We start from the raw sequence: 21,115 nt of genomic DNA on the forward strand, positions 1-21,115 counted from the left end.
GGTACTGCTCTGGAATAATTATCTTAATATGCACCCGTAGACTGTTACTGGCTTGTCATCAAAGTAATCCATATCTTTATTGCTTGAACATGCCCTTGTCTCACATTATTTTATCAGTCCAAGTAAACCATTGGTGGGCCATTGGGCTGAGGTGATATTGGACTCTGATGCAATTTTCTCTGCAAAACAGTGCAAAACGGTGAACTGGGCCATAACCCAAACTGATACAATACTGAGTACTTAAAAAAAGACATTTGATTTCCTACATGGAAATCAAATGTAGGAAATAGAAAAAATGGAACTCTACACTGCTTAATCCATACACGGCAGCTTATGCAATTGTTATCTATCTTTGCTAGCTAGTTAGTACAGCTCTGCCAGCAGGTTAAAGGACTTTGGTGCCAAAGGTGCACTACCCACAATAAAACCATTCCCTGTGCTGCAAGTAGATGTCTCATATGGCTTAGATGATAGGTCATGATAAAGCAAACAAGGCCATATTGAATGTAGTACTTAAATAAGGTCTATGTCTCATTTAGTGTTTGCTCTAGTCCTCTGGAATAATGCTACTGGTGCCACCTAGTGGACTATTATTCTCGCTCCCCAGTGCTAGTCAAGATGAAGGATAAAAGTGCAACAACTGAATGCTGCTCACAGAAATATGTATTTATTTTCAAAAGTCTGAACTATATTAACATTAAAACAAGCAAATATGCATTTATAATTCAAATAAAACAATACATGTTGGATACTGAAGTATCAAATCAATTGACGGTAAAAAAAAATACTATCTGTATGCTTGAAAACAGGTTTGACTTAGTTAACATGTAAAAACAAACACATCATTTCTGAAACACACTTACCATTAACTACAATATTAATCTGTGCCAAAACCTGTTTAACATCTGGAATTCACACTATTTAGTTAAGAAAGACAAAACTACTGTGAGCATTGCTTGTTTTACAATATGTCATCATATACTATGTAGGTTAATATGCTCAAGCTGTCCTGGGTGCACTACAATGTTTTGTAGTAAAGTGTCAGTGGTTTTCTTTAGGGACACTGAACTTGCGCCTCTTTGGAGGAGCAGGCAAAGGGTCTTGACTAAGTGGAAACTGAAACTGAGAAACCTACAAAGAGAAGAGGGTATATATATATTTTAGATGCTACAATTTTGAGCTACAATTAACAGTTGTGATCATATTGGTACTAAAACTGTAAGAGTAATAATGAAGACAAAAATCAAGTTGAGGTTTTAGATTGTGATACTTCTAGAATTTAGACTTGTTTCTCACTTCTCTGTCCAAACACTGCTCCAAGCAGTATGTTTATGTCTACAGTTTTCCACAGCAGGGCTGTGTTTACAGTGGTTTTCAGCTTACCGGTTTCTTTTCTGTGGATGAAGGCACTGTACCATCTTTATTGTCCTATAATGCCAAAATAAACAAACCATTTACATCAATATTAAAGATAAAATTCAGCATAATGACTAAGGTACTATGAAATATTATATTATATAATAATAATAATAATAATAATAATAAGGTTAACACCACAGCACAGGTGAATGCTCAAATTCTGATTGGTCATAAAGTGTGCATAATGTGTGTACAACAGCACGGCTCAGACAGTAGTTCAGGCTGTAACATATATGACAGGTTAATTTTAACAGGATCGTTCTAATACTTTATTTTTTCTATAGTTTTCCGGCAGGCTACGTTTTGAGAGAGAAAAAGAGAGAGAGAGAGAGAGAGAGAGAGAGGCTGGTGTGTGAATGGCTGTTTATTGCAACTAGGAGTGAATGGGAACTAATGCCGCTTTTCCACTACAAACGCGGCTGAGTCGGGCTGAGCCGTGCCGTGCTGAGTCGAGCTGAGTGGGGCTGTTGGAGTTGCATTTCGACTACAACCGCGCTGAACCGTGCTGGCTGGAAGTGGGTGGACACATTGGGTGGAGTTAGCGAAAGTGGGTGGACGTCACGTGATGTCATTAAGCAGCACAAACAGTGACATCAGTGAGCTTTTAAGCGGTAGTCTCATGACCCGGATAGTAAACAATAAACATGGAGGACATGGAGTCGTTAGTGTTGCTGGTCTTGGTGCTGTGGCTTGTTGTCACCGACAACGCCAACAGATACTGGCAAGAGTGTATAGATGAGGCGAGGCGCATAAGGCTTCATAATTCTCGTAATTCGTAATTCTTCTTCTTCCGGGTTTACGGTGTTTACAGATCCCAGTGTGCTCGCGGGGCGTGTGTGGGCATGTGAGGACACTCCTCCTCACCAATCAGTGCACATGGGAGTGTCTGCTCACGCCCCCAGCCTCACTCGGCACGGTTTGGCTCGCTTCAGCCCTACTCCAAAACGGTGCGAGTTTTAGGGGCTAAGCAGGGCTGAAGCGAGCTGAGTCGTGCTGTTTTTTGGTAGTCGAAACGCGAGCCGTGTCGGGCTGAAGTGAGCTGAAGCGAGCTGAAAAAGGGTAGTGGAAAAGGGCCATAACTTGTCTCTTGGATGTTCTACAACACCACTTCTAACTACAAACTGTTAAAATGCATGATGTGGCATTCATCAATAAATTAAACATTGGAATCATTAGCAAATCACTGTGGTATAAGTGGAATCACACACTCCAGACCATGTTGTTATACGTAAATAACGCACTTTACAACCCCTGGCTTGCATTATTTTCATATAACAACATGGTCTGGAGTGTGTTATTCCTTACACAAATACAGATGTAGAGCTATTTACTGAGCAGTTGAACACTCGGCCACTCCTTGTTTTCCTGGTCGCCACATCAAGGTCAGCTGTCTTCTTTACAAGACTGTCTGCCTGTATAACAAACAGACTTGAATCTATCACAGGTTCCATTAAGAAGCCTAAGGGTATACCAAATTGGAAATATATTATATATATTTTTTAAATAAAACAAATCATTCACTTCTACAGTCCACATGAATTACAATAGATCAGTGAATTAGATTTTTATACTAGAATATTGTATACAGGTGTTGTTCGTATTGCACAGTTCTTATAGTCTTACACAACTGCTGCAGTGCTAATGGTTTCTAATTGTTTCAGTCACTGCAAACTAAAACACAACAGCAAGCAGTCTACTGCAGGTAAAGATAGTTTTAATAATTCCGAGAACTGCTGTATTTGTTCTTGCCTGTTGTGGGAATATGATTATGGAGTTGATTATTTGTAAAGTGATTTACACTCCCAGTCAAACCTTTGATACACAAGATTGCATATATACTGTATATTTTTCCTTATCATAAAGGCATTGCGTGGGTGGTGTAGTGGTTAGCGCTGTCGCCTCACAGCAAGAAGGTCCTGGGTTCGAGCCCCGGGGCCGGCGAGGGCCTTTCTGTGCGGAGTTTGCATGTTCTCCCCGTGTCTGCGTGGGTTTCCTCCGGGTGCTCCGGTTTCCCCCACAGTCTAAAGACATGCAGGTTAGGTTAACTGGTGACTCTAAATTGACCGTAGGTGTGAATGTGAATGGTTGTCTGTGTCTATGTGTCAGCCCTGTGATGACCTGGTGACTTGTCCAGGGTGTACCCCGCCTTTCGCCCATAGTCAGCTGGGATAGGCTCCAGCTTGCCTGCGACCCTGTAGAAGGATAAAGCGGCTAGAGATAATGAGATGAGAGATAAAGGCATTGCGATAAAGCAAATTTAAAAAGTGAAATTAATGGCCATGTATATATTTATTTCTGAATCAAGGTTTTAATAATAAGGTTGTTTTTTTTTTAGCTAATACAAGCAGGGTTGATCTATCTATCTATCTATCTATCTATCTATCTATCTATCTATCTATCTATCTATCTATCTATCTATCTAACTAACTAACTTTAAATTATCTCTTGAAACAACCAGTTGTCATTTGTAACTAAGGAAAAGAAACCAACATGTGCTCAGTCTATTTGGTAACTTTAAAAAATGTTCTGTCATGAAGCTGCTTGAGAAGATGTCAAGAGCTTGAAAAAGCTTAATCAGTTAAAAAAAAGTTAATCTGTTACAAATTCCTGTTAAGAATATAAAATAGTTTTGATTTGTTTAACACCTTTCATAGTCACTGCATAATTTCATTTATTTGTTATTTCATATTATTATTATTATTATTATTATTTTTTTTTTTTAAATGATAAAAACCCATCTATAAGCTTTTTTTATCCAAACTTTTGACTGGTAGACTACATTTACATCAACAATCTTATGTTTAAATCTGATTGTTCTGTCACTGAGAAAAACACTGGCTTTGAGAATGAACTCACGTTCTGTTTTCTAATATACTAGCGCATCTCAAAAAATTTGAATATCGTGAAAAAGTTCATTTTTTTCATAATTTAATTTAAAAAGATAAAGTTTCATATATTCTATATTCCTTACATGTAAAGTGAAATATTTCAAGCCTTTTTTGTTTTAATTTTGATGATTAGATTAGATTAGATTAGATTAGATAGATTAGATAAAACTTTATTGATCCCTTTGGGAGGGTTCCCTCAGGGAAATTAAGATTCCAGCAGCATCATTACAGATAAACAGAGAAAAGAAATAGAGAAAACTTCTAGATAAATTAAAATAAGTATTTACATATACAAATATATAAAAAGAATAAGATATGGGGACGAGAGGAAGGAGGGGGAAGGGGAAAAAAAAGGTGGGGAGAAGGGGGGGGGGCGGGGGCGGTAGGAGAGATATTGCACTTTATATTGCACATTGTCCGGCCAGTATTGCTTATTGTTAGGCTAGGCTACTGCTCCTTCCCGTCCTCTGTCCTCCTGTTACCCCTCCTCCCCCCCAGAGAGGAGTTGTACAGTCTGATGGCGTGAGGGACAAAGGAGTTTTTGAGTCTGTTCGTCCTGCACTTGGGAAGGAGCATTCTGTCACTGAACAGACTCCTCTGGTTGCTGATGACGGTGTGCAGAGGGTGACTGGCATCATCGATGATGTTCAATAGTTTGTCCATAGACCTCTTCTCTGACACCGTTTATAGCTCATAGATAATGAAAATCAAAAATCCAGCATCTCAAATTATGAGAATATTTCATTTCGAGTTTGACTAAAACAGTATAAATACTGTGTAACTCTTGGTCTAGTTCAGTACATGCAACCACAATGATGAGGAAGACTGCTGACTTGACAGTTGTCCAGAAGACAATCACTGACACCCAACATAAGGAGAGTAACTCACAGGTGGTCACTGCTGAAAAGGCTGGCTGGAAAAGGTGCACATGCAACAAGGATGAGTGCAGCCTTGAGAGGATTCTCAAGAAAAATCAATTCAAGAACTTGGGAGAGCTTCAAAAGTGAGGCTGGTGTCAGTGCATCAAGAGCCACCATTCACAGACGTCTTCAGGAAAGGGGGTACAACTGTCACATTCCTAATATCAAGCCACTCCTGAAACAGAGACAACGCCAGAAGCGTCTTACCTGAGCTAAGCAGAGAAGGAACTGGACTGTTACTCAGTGGTCCAAAGTCCTCTTTTCAGATGAAAGTAAATTTTACATTTCATTTGGAATAAAGGTCCTGGAAGAGTGGAGAGGCACAGAATCCAAGGTGCCTGAAGTCCAATCATGGCTTGACATTAACTTTTTAAGCCACTTGTCTGGACGGACAAGCAGCAAGGTTTTTCACTTGTCCTGACCATAACTTTTTTATTATGATGTATTTATTATTTCAGTGAAAGGAAAGTGCTTAACAAAATGTATCAAAAAGCAGGTATAGTTATAATAATCATTATGCTTTAATGATTTATAATTTTTCAATAAAACTCAAACTTTAACTGTAACGATAAACAAAAACTATCCAAAGCTCCATTATGGTGAATGTGTTGTTATAACCCATTACGTGATCTGCAATTTTAAATGTTGGACTCATACAAATTCAAAGCTTCTGGAGGAAATAAAGTTAAATCTTAATTAATCCAGTAAAACTTGAAGTATAAATTAATTTAAAGACAGATTAGGAAACATTGTGATCACCAGGTGACTCGGTTTTTTTGAGCCACTTTGAAAGGAACTCGTGTTTCCTTTTCTTTTCATATGACTGTCTGGTTTCTGTTCGTCCTTTTATCTATTTGGGACTGTCATCTTTTTCACTTTCTTTTGACAAAATGAAACAGAAAGAAAACAAGCTGGATATGATGAGGGTGACAGGATCACGTTGTGGATGAAAGCAAACTGCAAGTAAGTTTGGCACTGTTGTAAAATTCCCATGAAAAAGTTTATGACATTTGTGATGGTTAATGTGAACCACACAAAAGAAAAATACAATGAATGTCTGAATGAAATGAAGATCCACCACAGATATTTATTTTCTTTTGGTATTTGATCGCCATTTCTCTGATTTTGATGAATTCAAAGTCTAATAATCTACAATTAGATATTATGACGTGGTTATTTTTACACAAATACCTGCTGTATGCGGCTTCCCTGGAATTTTGTAAACAATAACACGGCCAGATCGAGGTGACTGAACTGGTCTTGTTGGAACTTTATTGATGTAACTCTTAAATAATTACTATAAAATGGTGATTTTCAACAAATATTCAACTTGCCCTGTCAGACAGGCAGATGCAGGTTTGACTTGTCCGGACCAAACATTTGTTTATCCCACGCAGTTGGACTACTGTTAATGTAGAGCCCTGCCCGTGTAAAGCAGTGGCGGCTGGTAGTCTTTCAAACAGGGGAGGCTGGTCGGTTATGATATTTCCAGATTTTAAAAGAAAAAACACATCAATTTTGCCCATACTCTTGCCTCTGATCTGGCTGATTGTTGGCAGGGTCACAAACTGTGAAATAACAGGTTCTTTTGGCCCATTAGCCTACTGTCCAATATACATGATGGTGGTGTTGGGGGGGGGGTATATTTTAACATTTTATATTTTAAAATTGTAGCATGTTGTTTAAAAATTGATCATTATTGAAAGCAGCTCTTTGTCAGGAACCTCAGCAGTAGAGCTGGGTGCCACACATTTCATTCAATGACACTTTCCCTATATTTTACTTATTTTGACTGAGAAATGTTTTATTGACAATTTTGATAACCCTTCACTTTTAATCCAGGTCTGTAGTGTGAAATGGTCTCGGCTGTGTTTTTGTTTAAAAATGTTTTCCAAATTGTAGCTGTGTTTAATTCATATCCAGAAAAATATATATTCCAATATAATATACTCAGCATAAACATTTTAAATAGATTCTATATTTTTGGTCCATCCATGACATATTACTAAAGTAGCCTATTTACTGTTGTTGATGTGGGTCACTTGCTGTTAGCCAATTCACTTTCTCGTACCAGGAGAGCTGAAAGGAACGAGTATTATTCCCTACCTTTTTCACCAAGTCAATTTGAGGCGTTGGTCTACCCTGCTCTTTAATTTTAATTTTTTCCTCGAAAGGAAGACTGGCAAATGGCTTCGCCAAAATTAAATCAGCAATGCTTGGCATCCGTGCACAGCTTTCTTGCTAGCTGACTAGCCCCCTCAAGTTCAAGTTCAGTCACTCAAATAAACGAAATTTCTGGAACTAAGATAGCAAACTTGACAACACTATATTTACACTTTATTTACAATGAAAATATATACAAACTAAAAAAGCTGGTAGAAACCGTATGTAATGAATGAAATCGAAATGTAAGCTGATCTCTTACAATACACCACAGCACTTGCGAATCCGCATGGGACTGAACTGAAATTCACCGCTGCCTGTCTATATTTGAAATGAGCTGTCAATCAAAGAAAATATCCGGCCGCTTTCACCAATCACCAGTCTCCTCGCGGAAAGCTTTGCCATGTCCCTCCCACTGTGAGGCTGGGAGTCCGGTGGGCGGACGTTTTCGCAGTATTTGCCCAATAACCGTCTTGCATTTTGAGATTGAAAAGCGCATAGCTCCCAAATGCCACTGAAGTCCACTGAGGCTGGGAGTCCGGTGGGCGGGCGTTTTCACAGTATTTGTCCAATAACCGTCTTGCATTTTGATATTGAAAAGCGCATAGCTCCCAAATGCCACTGAAGTCCACTGAGGCTGGGCTGCATCGCGCTGTCACGAGGGAGAAAACTCATGCACACATTAGGCGAACTGGGGAAAGTTATAACGGAATGATTTCGCACTGTAGTTGGGTTGAGCACATATATTTCTATGATTCTGGATCTGAAATAGTAATGTTATAAGGTCGGCTATAACATAAGCCTAGCGCAATTCATCCTACACGATGTTCGTCATTTTTAGAGGAGGCTGAGCCTCCCTCGTTGTCTTAGAGCAATCGCCCGTGGTGTAAAGTTTTCACAGCCTGTGATGATTTAGAGTGCCATGTGTTGATCCAGGGGCAGCACGGTGGTGTAGTGGTTAGCGCTGTCGCCTCACAGCAAGAAGGCCCGGGTTCGAGCCCCGTGGCCGGCGAGGGCCTTTCTGTGCGGAGTTTGCATGTTCTCCCCGTGTCCGCGTGGGTTTCCTCCGGGTGCTCCGGTTTCCCCCACAGTCCAAAGATATGCAGGTTAGGTTAACTGGTGACTCTAAATTGACCGCAGGTGTGAATGTGAGTGTGAATGGTTGTCTGTGTCTATGTGTCAGCCCTGTGATGACCTGGCGACTTGTCCAGGGTGTACCCCGCCTTTCGCCCGTAGTCAGCTGGGATAGGCTCCAGCTTGCCTGCGACCCTGTAGAAGGATAAAGCGGCTACAGATAATGAGATGAGATGTGTTGATCCACTATGTTTTATCAAGTCCAAAGTCAATGCAGCCGCCTACAAGGAGATTTTAGAGCACTTCATGGTTCCATCTCCTAACAAGCTTTATGGAGATGCAAATTTCCTTTTCCAGCAGGATTTAGCACCTGCTCACAGTGACAAAACTACTAGCAATGGTTTGCTGACCATGATATTACTGTGCTTGACTGACCAGCCAATTCGCCTGACCTGAACCCCATAGAATCTTCTGGGTATTGTCAAGAGAAAGATGAGAAACACCCGACCCAAAAACACAGGCGAGCTGAAGGCCGCTATCAAAGCAACCTGGGCTTCAATAACACCTCAGCAGTGCCACAGGCTGATCCACTCCATACCACACTGCATTGATGCAATAATTTGTGGTAAAGGAGCCCCAACCAAGTGCTGAGTGTATAAATGAACATACTTTTCAAGAGGTGGACATTTCTGTATTGTAAATCCTTTTTTGATTGATCTTAGGAAATATTCTCATAATTTGAGACACTGGATATCTGATTTTCATGAGCTATAAGCCATAATCATCAAAATGAAAACAAAAAAGGCATGAAATATTTCACTTTATGTGTAAAGAATATAGAATATATGAAAGTTTACCTTTGTGAATTCTAATTGCGATATTCTAATTTTTTGAGATGCATGAGTGTTCAATATTCTTAACTGATTTACCATGAATTGTGAATTCTCCATTATCTCCTCTTTGCTCAGATCTGTCAATGTGAAAACAGAAAGCATATATAAAAGTAAAATTTACACGTTATTATATTTCCTTTGTTTACTTTAATACTCATGTTACTAAAGGTGACATCAAGATAATGATGAATGCATTGTACACATCTGCAGAACAAATTAAATGGAAATAATGAAATTACAAATTGATGATTGTCTCAAACCATCTGAGAAAGCTTACCCGAGTTCTCAATTCCAGTGTCAATAACAATGTTTTCTTTGGTTACAAACTCCTATTTACAGAAAAAATACAATGAATGCAAGTCAGACTGCTTCAAGTGAAATTTAGTTGAATGCAGAATCTAAATCTAAATGTGAGGACTATATTTAAAAAGCTGTCCTTACCTGCTGAACATTTGACACACAAACCATTTCTTCTTCATTTATTATCAAATTCCATCTATCTCTGGCACATATTGGCTCATCATCATCTACCTGCAAACATACAGACAAAAATTTTTTGAACTACATTAAAAATTATATTACCTAGGACTGAACTAAAGAATTAAATTGTCTAATTAGGAAAATAACACTCACTCACACACTACTGGTATATATATATATACTAGTGTATATGTGTGTGTATATACAGTGGTGCTTGAAAGTTTGTGAACCCTTTATAATTTTCTATATTTCTGCATAAATATGACCTAAAACATCATCAGATTTTCACACAAGTCCTAAAAGTAGATTTAAAGAGAAGGCAGCTAAACAAATGAGACAAAAATATTATACTTGGTAATTTATTTATTGAGGAAAATGATCCAATATTACATATCTGTGAGTGGCAAAAGTATGTGAACCTTTGCTTTCAGTATCTGGCGTGACCCCCTTGTGCAGCAATAACTGCAACTAGATGTTTCCGGTAACTGTTGATCAGTCCTGCACACCAGCTTGGAGGAATTTTAGCCCATTCCTCCATACAGAACAGCTTCAACTCTGGGATGTTGGTGGGTTTCCTCACATGAACTGCTCGCTTCAGGTCCTTCCACAACATTTTGATTGGATTAAGGTCAGGACTTTGACTTGGCCATTCCAAAACATTAACTTTATTCTTCTTTAACCATTCTTTGGTAGAACGACTTGTGTGCTTAGGGTCATTGTCTTGCTGCATGACCCACCTTCTCTTGAGATTCAGTTCATGGACAGACGTCCTGACATTTTCCTTTAGAATTCACTGGTATAATTCAGAATTCATTGTTCCATCAATGATGGCAAGCTGTCCTGGCCCAGATGCAGCAAAACAGGCCCAAACCATGATACTACCACCACCATGTTTCACAGATGGGATAAGGTTCTTATGCTGGAATGCAGTGTTTTCCTTTCTCCAAACATAACACTTCTCATTTAAACCAAAAAGTTCTATTTTGGTCTCATCTGTCCACAAAACATTTTTCCAAAAGCCTTCTGGCTTGTCCACGTGATCTTTAGCAAACTGCAGACGAGCAGCAATGTTCTTTTTGGAGAGCAGTGGTTTTCTCCTTGCAACCCTGCCATGCACACCATTGTTGTTCAGTGTTCTCCTGATGGTGGACTCATGAACATTAACATTAGCCAATGTGAGAGAGGCCTTCAGTTGCTTAGAAGTTACCCTGGGGTCCTTTGTGACCTCGCCGACTATTACACGCCTTGCTCTTGGAGTGATCTTTGTTGGTCGACCACTCCTGGGGAGGGTAACAATGGTCTTGAATTTCCTCCATTTGTACACAATCTGTTTGACTGACTGTGGATTGGTGGAGTCCAAACTCTTTAGAGATGGTTTTGTAACCTTTGCCAGCCTGATGAGCATCAACAACGCTTTTTCTGAGGTCCTCAGAAATCTCCTTTGTCCGTGCCATGATACACTTCCACAAACATGTGTTGTGAAGATCAGACCTTGATAGATCCCTGTTCTTTAAATAAAACAGGGTGCCCACTCACACCTGATTGTCATCCCATTGATTGAAAACACCTGACTCTAATTTCACCTTCAAATTAACTGCTAATCCTAGAGGTTCACATACTTTTGCCACTCACAGATATGTAATATTGGATCATTTTCCTCAATAAATAAATGACCAAGTATAATATTTTTATCTCATTTGTTTAACTGGGTTCTCTTTATCTACTTTTAGGACTTGTGTGAAAATCTGATGATGTTTTAGGACATATTTATGCAGAAATATAGAAAATTCTAAAGGGTTCACAAACTTTCAAGCACCACTGTATATATATATATGTGTGTGTGTGTGTGTGTGTGTGTGTGTGTGTGTGTGTGTGTGTGCGCGCGCGCGTGTGCGTGTGTATTTTCCTCTTCAAGCCAAAATGTGATTGTCTTTTTATTGTATAGACATTCACAAACAAAAAGTACAGTCACGGTTTTTGTTCTCCATGTCCCGGATGTAGCTCATATGAAAAATACAAGTGGTGTATTTACCAGTAAAACACTCATGTCAAATATACAAATAAATGTCCATATTATATATGGAATTATGTGGTAAACAAAAAAAAGTGCTAAAAAAAAAACAAAAACAAAAAAACACTGTTTAGGCCTCTGGTTGCCATGACCCTATGAACACACATTGCATCCTAGACATTCTGGGGCTTGTGGCTGATTAATGATGACCTGTCTTCAAACCAATCAATAAAACATAGACTCTATCTTATATATATATATATATATATATATATATATATATAAAACACTTAAATCTTCATTTCACAATGTCTCCATAAAGTTTAAACAGCACCTCTTCCAATCTCTCTCTCTCAGTGGTGACATCCACTTTTAGGGTGTGGAAGGGTGTCACAACTTCTCCCATGGTCAGATTCACTGGCTCTTTCTGAAAGACCAGCATGCTGTTTTCTCCTTCTTTAAAGCCCGGTGGCTGGTAGTCATATGGAGTCACTGCCAAGCATGTAAATCGATACAAACATGAAAAAGTGTGGAAAATTCACTCACAGTTATGAAACTTTGTCACTAAGCAGTCAAAGTCACTGAGATCCCATCCACTACATTATGTTTGATGTGAACATAAACTGAAGCTCTTGACCTGTATGTGCATGAGTTTATGAATTGTGCTGCATGAATGTGAGCAGGTGTACAAGCTGTGATTTACCGTCATCATAGTAGGAGAGCCTCATGTTGAGGCACACACTATCAGGGAGTGGGCCGAGGTTCTGCATCAGTGTGTACAGTTTACGCACCAACAGAATACTCGCTTTCTTTATGTCACTGCAATCCATCTTAGTTACATTCTTCTGGCTTTTGCTGACAAAACATTTTCAAGTGAGATCATTTCCTTTTTCAAAGACCATGGGCTATATTTTCATTATCAGTTCAAAAATTAGGTGCAGCTTTTGCAGTGCTGGCACGTGTGGGTATTTTGTGACCATCAGGGCAGATGGAAACCTGGTGAAAAGCTGTGTTGTTACAATGAACACATTACCTAAAAGTGTGGTTAGTCTCTCATCCCTCTTAAAAAAGTGTGCACCCTGGCTCAGCATGGTGACATCTCTCATAATGATAGTTATATTTTGAAAAAATTATGAAAACAGAATTTTGTTTTCATAGTAAAAGTAACAGCCTGGACAATATGCTGTAACTTACAAGCGCCTTTTTCTTTTCACTGCACTGACTGTGCCATACCGGTATACAGTACTATGCAAAATAAAATACAGCATATAAATATAAAATATAGCATGTAAAAATATAGCTATAAAACAAAAATGCCTTGAAAATAATGAAATAAAACATTTTTAAATTTAAAGAAATCTTCTGTAAAGAGCAGTAAACAGTAATAAACTGAACAAAGTCAATATTTGATATGACGACCCTTTTTAAATAAGCAGTCTCAGGTCAAATTTGTACAGCTTTATAAGGAAATTTGCTGGTATTTTTTACTGTTACACTGAGCATCCTGAAGAATCTGGCACAGTTCTTCTGGAAACTGTGTCACTCTTGCTTCTTTTTATTTGCATGCAAAATTCAGCAGTCTTCATTACGTTTTTTGATTTTTAACTGAAAACAGGTTTGTAATGTAATACGTTGCTTTCTTTGCTGACATGCAAGCATTTTTCTGTAACATGAATTTTGTTGGAAAAGTTATTTTTGGAAATATTAAATGGTTTTGTACTGACTCAATAATGCAGACGTGATAGTCATCCATAACAAAGTCTGTATTTAAAAAAGTGCCCAGTACTGTATATAGTTTTGCACAGTACTGTATATTATTGTTTTCCAAAGAAAAATGTGTATCTCCAAAAAAATATTTTCAGGAAAATGAACACAACCCCACCACTCCTCCTTTTTAATCAAGTGTATTATACAAAATAAATCCAAAATAATGAATATTTATAGGGTCATCATTGTACAATTAATCTATTTAAAATGGACTTCCAGGGACTGTAGCCAGTAAACATGGAAAAAGTGGTTTTCTTTTGATGGATTCCAATGAGTTATATTTAACTCAAAAAAATATATATAAACACAAATATTTAACCTGTCAATTCAGACTTGATTCTTTCTCAGAAAGTTTGAGTTTAACTGTAAACAGCGTGGCTGGGGCTTTACAACCATTCTTCAGTATGTCCGCCTGTCTAGATGTTATTTTTGGAACTTCTGTGCACCAGTTTTTTAGTATCAGTTGTGCCAAGTAAGTTTGGGACAATAACCTTTGTTTTTCTCTCACCTCCTATAAACAGTAAGCAGACTGGTTATGATGTGTGTGTGTGTGTGTGTGTGTGTGTGTGTGTGTGTGTGTGTGTGTGTGTGTGTGCGTGTGTGTGTGTGTGAAAGAGAGAGACTGTGTGTGTGTGTGTGTGTGTGTGTGTGTGTGTGTGTGTGTGTGTGTGCCTAGTGATGGACTGGCTTCCCATTCATGGTGTATTTCCGCCATGCACCCAGAGTTCCTTGGCTCTGGATTCACTGTGACTTTGACCAGGATAAAGCAATTTCTGAAGATGAATGAATGATTCAAACTTGACATGTATGAGGAGACAATGCAAGACCGTTCATTACCAAGCACAGGGTTTTCGCTTTGTGTCGAGGAAATTGTTTACACTGTCTCTCTTAAAAAAAAAAAAACTTACTAAAGTTTTTTTTTCTCAAATCAAGTTAGAACGTTATCTGTTTAAACACTCAGTTGATGCAAGGCCATCTAGAAATCCATCAAGCTGACACAGTTTTGCATTTGTTTCACAGAACAGGATGAATTAAACAGTGGGAATTTTCAGCTTTCTGTTGGTAATATTGATGTGAACTGCTGTGCTTAGATAGAGGTTTCTGCCCTCGTTCTATAAATTGGAAAAAATTGAGATACGCGTTTTTCATTGGACAGCAACAATATGTTTAATGTATAATGAGGCATTAACTCTCTCATTCACTTATTTGCCACAACTGAATTCATCTCATCTCATTATCTCTAGCTGCTTTATCCTGTTCTACAGGGTCGCAGGCGAGCTGGAGCCTATCCCAGCTGACTACGGGTGAAAGGCGGGGTACACCCTGGACAAGTCGCCAGGTCATCACAGGGCTGACACATAGACACAGACAACCATTCACACTCACATTCACACCTACGGTCAATTTAGAGTCACCAGTTAACCTAACCTGCATGTCTTTGGACTGTGGGGGAAACCGGAGCACCCGGAGGAAACCCACGCAGACACGGGGAGAACATGCAAACTCCGCACAGAAAGGCCCTCGTCGGCCACGGGGCTCGAACCCGGACCTTCTTGCTGTGAGGCGACAGCGCTAACCACTACACCACCGTGCCACCCCCACAACTGAATTATTTATTCTTATTTGTCACAGGTAAAAATTCAGTGTGTCTATGAAAATTCAGAAGTTACACAAATAGTTGACACATCCATCAAAGTTAGTTGGAAACTAATGCCGCTTTTCCACTACCAACGCGGCTGAGTTGGGCTGAGCCGTACCTTGCTGAGTCGAGCTGAGTGGGGCTGTTGGAGTTGCATTTCGACTACATCCGCGCTGAACCGTGCTGGCTGGAAGTGGGTGGACACATTGGGTGGAGTTAGCGAAAATGGGTGGACGTCACGTGATGTCGTTAGGCGGCGCAAACAATGACATCAGTGACCTTTTAAGCGGTAGTCTCACAACCCGGAGAGTAAACAATAAACATGGAGGACATGGAGTCGTTAGTGTTGCTGGTCTTGGTGCTGTGGCTTGTTGTCGCCGACAACGCCAACAGATACTGGCAAGAGCGTATAGATGAGGCGAGGCGCATAAGGCTTCATAATTCTCGTAATTCTCCTTCTTCCGGGTTTATGGTGTTTACAGATCCCAGCGTGCTCGCGGGGCTTGTGTGGGCATGTGAGGACACTCCTCCTCACCAATCAGTGCACAGGGGAGTGTCTCCTCACGCCCCTAGCCTCACTCAGCTCGGTTTGGCTCACTTCAGCCCCACTCCAAAACTGTGCGAGTTTTGGGGGCTGAGCAGGGCTGAAGCGAGCTGAGTCGTGCTGTTCTTAGATAGTCGAAACGCGAGCCGTGTCGGGCTGAAGTGAGCTGAAGCAAGCTGAAGTGAGCTGAAAAAGGGTAGTGGAAAAGGGCCATATGAGGCAGGACTTTAAGGTCTGGCTCTGTATGTCTGCTAAGAGAGGGCTTCGGGAGCTGCCACTGTGTTAGCATCAGCACAGGCATTTATAGTCTATTTGGGTCAAATGGATGAGATCAGTAGCCCTGTGATGACCTGGTGACTTGTCCAGGGTGTACCCCGCCTCTCGCCCATAGTCAGCTGGGATAGACTCCAGCTCGCCTGCAACCCTGCACAGGATAAGCGGTTACAGATAATGGATGGATGGATAAGATCAGTAGTACTTAAGAACAATCAAATTAGGAATATGCCAGCATTATACCACTGACCTGTGCATGGACCTGCACAAAATTAGATGCCCTCTGTGTTAATAACATTGTTAGGATCCTATTGTTCCCTGCAGTCTGATTCACATTCAAAACTATCACATTTCTAAATGATCACCTTTCAAAATCCAGCCGAGGGCCCTTTTCAGTGTACTGAATTCTGAACTGGTAGCATTCAGTTACCTTCTACAACAAGGAACATGTTTAATAACAACATGGTAAAAATTAAGGATGATGGAAACCATCACATAGAGCTCAGTGTTTATATTTGTTTGTTACCAGTGATATAAATCTCACCTTACCTGACTTTGGCATCATACTGCTAAATTACTTTCAATAATAAATAAGTAAATAAATAGGATTACCTACCTGTGGGTGTTCTGGATCAGAGTACATCTAAGAAAACATAAGCAATGCATCCTGATCATAATTAAACAAGGTAACCCCTCGAGCATTTTGGAATATTACTGTAGTGAAATGTTACATTTCTGAACAATCATCCTGCCCAATGTACTCACGGATAATAAAATCATGCGGAGCTGTTGAAATAAACATTGTTAAGTGGAATTACAGTATTTATAAAGTAGTTAAAGTTTAATGTCGTGTACAAAGTGTCCAGAGTAAAGTTTTCAGTCCTTCTACAGATGAAGCTGACTTACATATCTCTTCTGAAGGGCATCAAAGCATCCCTGCAACCTGTACGTGTGAGTGAGTGAATCACGAAATAGCCACTGGCATTTTCAAGACATATAAAATGAGTTTCAGTATGACACTTAATCAAAAAAAATCATTTCCACCATTAGAGCATGTTAACACGGTGAGAGCATTTATTTAATGAGCAACTGCAGTTGCTGTTATGTCGGAATACTGACCACTGTACAATCTGACTAGCACCGGGGCAAGTCCGCTCCTCTCGAAGAATCATCACTTTCTGTTCTGGGGGAGATAGGGGGGAAAAAAACATCAAGGTCACATTTCTTGGTTATGATACAGGTTAAAAACATGAAATCATCAGAGGTGCCAGTGTTGCTAATGAGAAAATCATAACATGCAAAAAGGGGAATAAATGAATAAATAACCCTATGTGGAGGGGATGGCTCCATGTTAACAGGACAAATGAGAACATGTATTGACTGAAATGATAAATGTAATTAAACTATGCATGAATATTTCATATTTATGAGCAACTGGATGTAGTGACCGCTTAAAAACATAAATGGAATCAATTACAAAATATGTCAAAGCTGATCCACGACTGATCCAGAGTATGGTCAGTATCAGATCTGCAAATCTCTGTTTTAGTTATTGCTCATGGCAAATCTATGTCATTCGAATTTTGTGGATTTTTATGCGTTTTTGTGGATATTTAGCCTAATGTTTAAATGCATTTCTCTTACCTTCAATGTATTTACTCCCATATGCTTTTTCTGGAAAAAGACCTCGAAGGTAAGTGATACTGGAGACAGCAATTGCTAGTAATTTCTTAACAACCACCAATGACTGCTGCTCTGTGGCAACTACACGTGGCAGCATCTGTGAAGACGCCTGAAAAAAAAAAACATTTCTGTGGAGTCAAGAGCAAACACTTAGCTGGCTAATAAAACCTAGTCTGGTTTAAACTTTACCTGTTGCGTCCGCAAGCGTTGTTCACAGGCCATGACGATCAGAAAGATGACTAAATTCTTTGGTCTCGCTGGTTGCTTCAATTCTGACAAAGCGAATTTACAAGCATGGCTTTAATATACTTAACAATAGTTGTATTGCACTTTAAAACCTTGATATGAGAGCTTTTCAAACTATGAACAAACAATAATGTAATATAAACCATTAATAAAGTGCTGCAACTTTTAAAAGTGGTTGAAGTTGAAGAAAAATTTGATCTTTTAATCAAATGTAATCAGAAGGGCAGTATGGTGGTGTTGCTTCACAGCAAGAAGGTTCCAGGTTCGAACCTATGGCTGACGGAGGCCTTTATGTGTGGAGTTTGCATGTTCTACTCATGTCTGTGTGGGTTTCCTCTCACAGGTAGAAAGGCAGATTAGGTAAAAATACTCAGTCACTGGGGCTGCACAAGCCAGTGCATACTTAGTGCCAGTCCCAAACCCAGATAAACTGGGGAGGGTGGCATCAGGAAGGGTTATAATAAATAAATAAATAAAGCGGCACAGTGGTGTAGTGGTTAGCGGTGTCGCCTCAAAACAAGAAGGTCCGGGTTCGAGCCCCGTGGCCGACGAGGGCCTTTCTGTGTGGAGTTTGCATGTTCTCCCCGTGTCCGCGTGGGTTTCCTCTGGGTGCTCCGGTTTCCCCCACAGTCCAAAGACATGCAGGTTAGGTTAACTGGTGACTCTAAATTGACCGTAGGTGTGAATATGAGTGTGAATGGTTGTCTGTGTGTCAGCCCTGTGATGACCTGGCGACTTGTCCAGGGTGTACCCCGCCTTTTGCCCATAGTCAGCTGGGATAGGCTCCAGCTTGCCTGCGACCCTGTAGAACAGGATAAAGCGGCTAGACATAATGAGATGAGATGAGATAAATAAATTAAAAAAAACACCCCATGCCAAATCAAATATGCGGATCATGATGATCTGCTGTGGCGACCTTTAACGGGAGCAGCCAAAAAAAGAAGAATCAAATTTAATCAGAAATCATATTTCAGATATGATAAAGAGGGAGTTTGAAATAGGTAAAGTTACATGTAGCACAGTTTGCCATTTCCTGCTAAAAAAATTAATTAATTTTGCTGCAGAATTGTATAGTACCTGGAATCCAGTCACAAGATCAGTTTATAAAATATGTATAATATATAATATTTATAATACATAAAATCATTTCAAAGTGGTATTCATTCAAACCACTGCCAGATTAGTGAGCCGGACTGTACTAACAATAAAAATGACATGATTTTACTACTGACTTTTATAACAATTTAGAGCCAAAACCACAAGATCATTAAATCAATTTCAATCAGAGATCAAGTTTAATCCACTGTAAAATGATCATTTAAAATTGCTTGTGCATCAAACCAACACTCATCAGGTGAATCAAGAATATTTGGATTGTTTCTTTTAATTTCAAAGAACTGCAAAATTTTAGTTAGTCATAATTATTATCTGGGAAAGCAAATGTCCAATGTCAATTACTCAATCCTGTATTTCTTATTGTCTGAAAGACAATTATGTTAGTGTGATGACTACCAATTTAAAATGCCTATTTTATAGTGAACCAATCTTGACCTCAAGATGAATATAAGGTGACAAAATGGCAATGTGGGTATCACTGCCTCACGGCTCCTGGGCCCCTGTTTCGATCCTGAATTTGGGTTAGTGTCTGTGTGGAGTTCACGTTGGTTTCCTCCGGATTCTCCAGTTTCCTCCTTCTGTATAAACATAGGCAGACTGGCTACACTGGTAGATTAAGTATGGATGTGTGCATGGTGCCCTGAAATGGATTGGTATCCCATCTTGCACCCAGTATTACCAGGATTGGCTCACAATCCAACGTGACCTTGACCAGGATAATGCACTTATTGAACAGAAATTAATAAAGGATCTTATGAGTGCAATTAAAATCAGCAGTGAAATCATGTAATTTGTGTTGTGAGTACAGTTTTACGCTCTAAATTCAATATAGTGGTGCTTGAAAGTTTGTGAACCCTTTACAATTTTCTATATTTCAGCATAAATATGACCTAAAACATCATCAGATTTTCACACAAGTCCTAAAAGTAGATAAAGAGAACCCAGTTAAACAAATGAGACAAAAATATCATACTTGGTCATTTATTTATTGAGGAAAATTATCCAATATTACATATCTGTGAATGGCAAAAGTATGTGATCCTCGAGGATTAGCAGTTAATTTGAAGGTGAAATTAGAGTCAGGTGTTTTCAATCAATGGGATGACAATCAGGTGTGAGTGGGCACCCTGTTTTATTTAAAGAACAGGGATCTATCAAAGTCTGATCTTCACAACACGTTTGTGGAAGTGCATCATGGCACGAACAAAGGAGATTTATGAGGACCTCAGAAAAAGCGTTGTTGATGCTCATCAGGCTGGAAAAGGTTACAAAACCATCTCTAAAAGAGTTTGGACTCCACCAATCCACAGTCAGACAGATTGTGTACAAATGGAGGAAATTCAAGACCACTGTTACCCTCCCCAGGAGTGGCCGACCAACAAAGATCACTTCAAGAGCAAGGCATGTAATAGTCGGCGAGGTTACAAAGGACCCCAGGGTAACTTCTAAGCAACTGAAGGCCTCTCTCACATTGGCTAATGTTAATGTTCATGAGTCCACCATCAGGAGAACACTGAACAACAATGGTGTGCATGGCAGGGTTGCAAGGAGAAAGCCACTGCTCTCCAAAAAGAACATTGCTGCTCGTCTGCAGTTTGCTAAAGATCACGTGGACAAGCCAGAAGGCTATTGGAAAAAAGTTTTGTGGATGGATGAGAACAAAATAGAACTTTTTGGTTTAAATGAGAAGCGTTATGTTTGGAGAAAGGAAAACACTGCATTCCAGCATAAGAGCCTTATCCCATCTGTGAAACAAGGTGGTGGTAGTATCATGGTTTGGGCCTGTTTTGCTGCATCTGGGCCAGGACGGCTTGCCATCATTGATGGAACAATGAATTCTGAATTATACCACCGAATTCTAAAGGAAAATATCAGGCCATCTGTCCATGAACTGAATCTCAAGAGAAGGTGGGTCATGCAGCAAGACAACGACCCTAAGCACACAAGCCGTTCTACCAAAGAATGGTTAAAGAAGAATTAAGTTAATGCTTTGGAATGG

The 21,115-nt window shown here is 39.6% G+C and overlaps 1 protein-coding gene across 1 annotated transcript; it reads right to left on the bottom strand.

The window, feature by feature from the left end:
- Window positions 1-1,041: 1,041 nt before the first annotated feature.
- hormad1 (HORMA domain containing 1) lies at window positions 1,042-17,976 on the bottom strand. Its single transcript, XM_060920822.1, has 15 exons — window positions 17,944-17,976; window positions 17,716-17,863; window positions 17,191-17,254; window positions 16,978-17,014; window positions 16,837-16,857; window positions 16,688-16,714; window positions 16,437-16,504; window positions 12,552-12,703; window positions 12,183-12,340; window positions 9,799-9,888; window positions 9,635-9,686; window positions 9,394-9,434; window positions 2,751-2,831; window positions 1,384-1,428; window positions 1,042-1,131 (listed from the first exon to the last, which is right to left on the bottom strand). The coding sequence occupies exons 1-15, from the start codon at window positions 17,974-17,976 to the stop codon at window positions 1,042-1,044; spliced, it is 1,107 nt and encodes a 368-aa protein (XP_060776805.1).
- Between the last annotated feature and the right edge of the window lie 3,139 nt (window positions 17,977-21,115).

The sequence above is a fragment of the Neoarius graeffei genome, chromosome 5, assembly GCF_027579695.1.
Source record: "Neoarius graeffei isolate fNeoGra1 chromosome 5, fNeoGra1.pri, whole genome shotgun sequence".
NCBI classification, from domain to species: Eukaryota; Metazoa; Chordata; class Actinopteri; order Siluriformes; family Ariidae; genus Neoarius; species Neoarius graeffei.

Coding starts and splice junctions, on each gene's coding strand:
- hormad1 (XM_060920822.1), bottom strand. CDS start 17,976: ATGGCCTGTGAACAACGCTTGCGGACGCAACAG. Junction 17,864..17,943: donor AACGCTTGCGGACGCAACAG/GTAAAGTTTAAA, acceptor TTTTTTTTTCAG/GCGTCTTCACAGATGCTGCC. Junction 16,858..16,977: donor ATGCCCTTCAGAAGAGATAT/GTAAGTCAGCTT, acceptor TTATTTCAACAG/CTCCGCATGATTTTATTATC.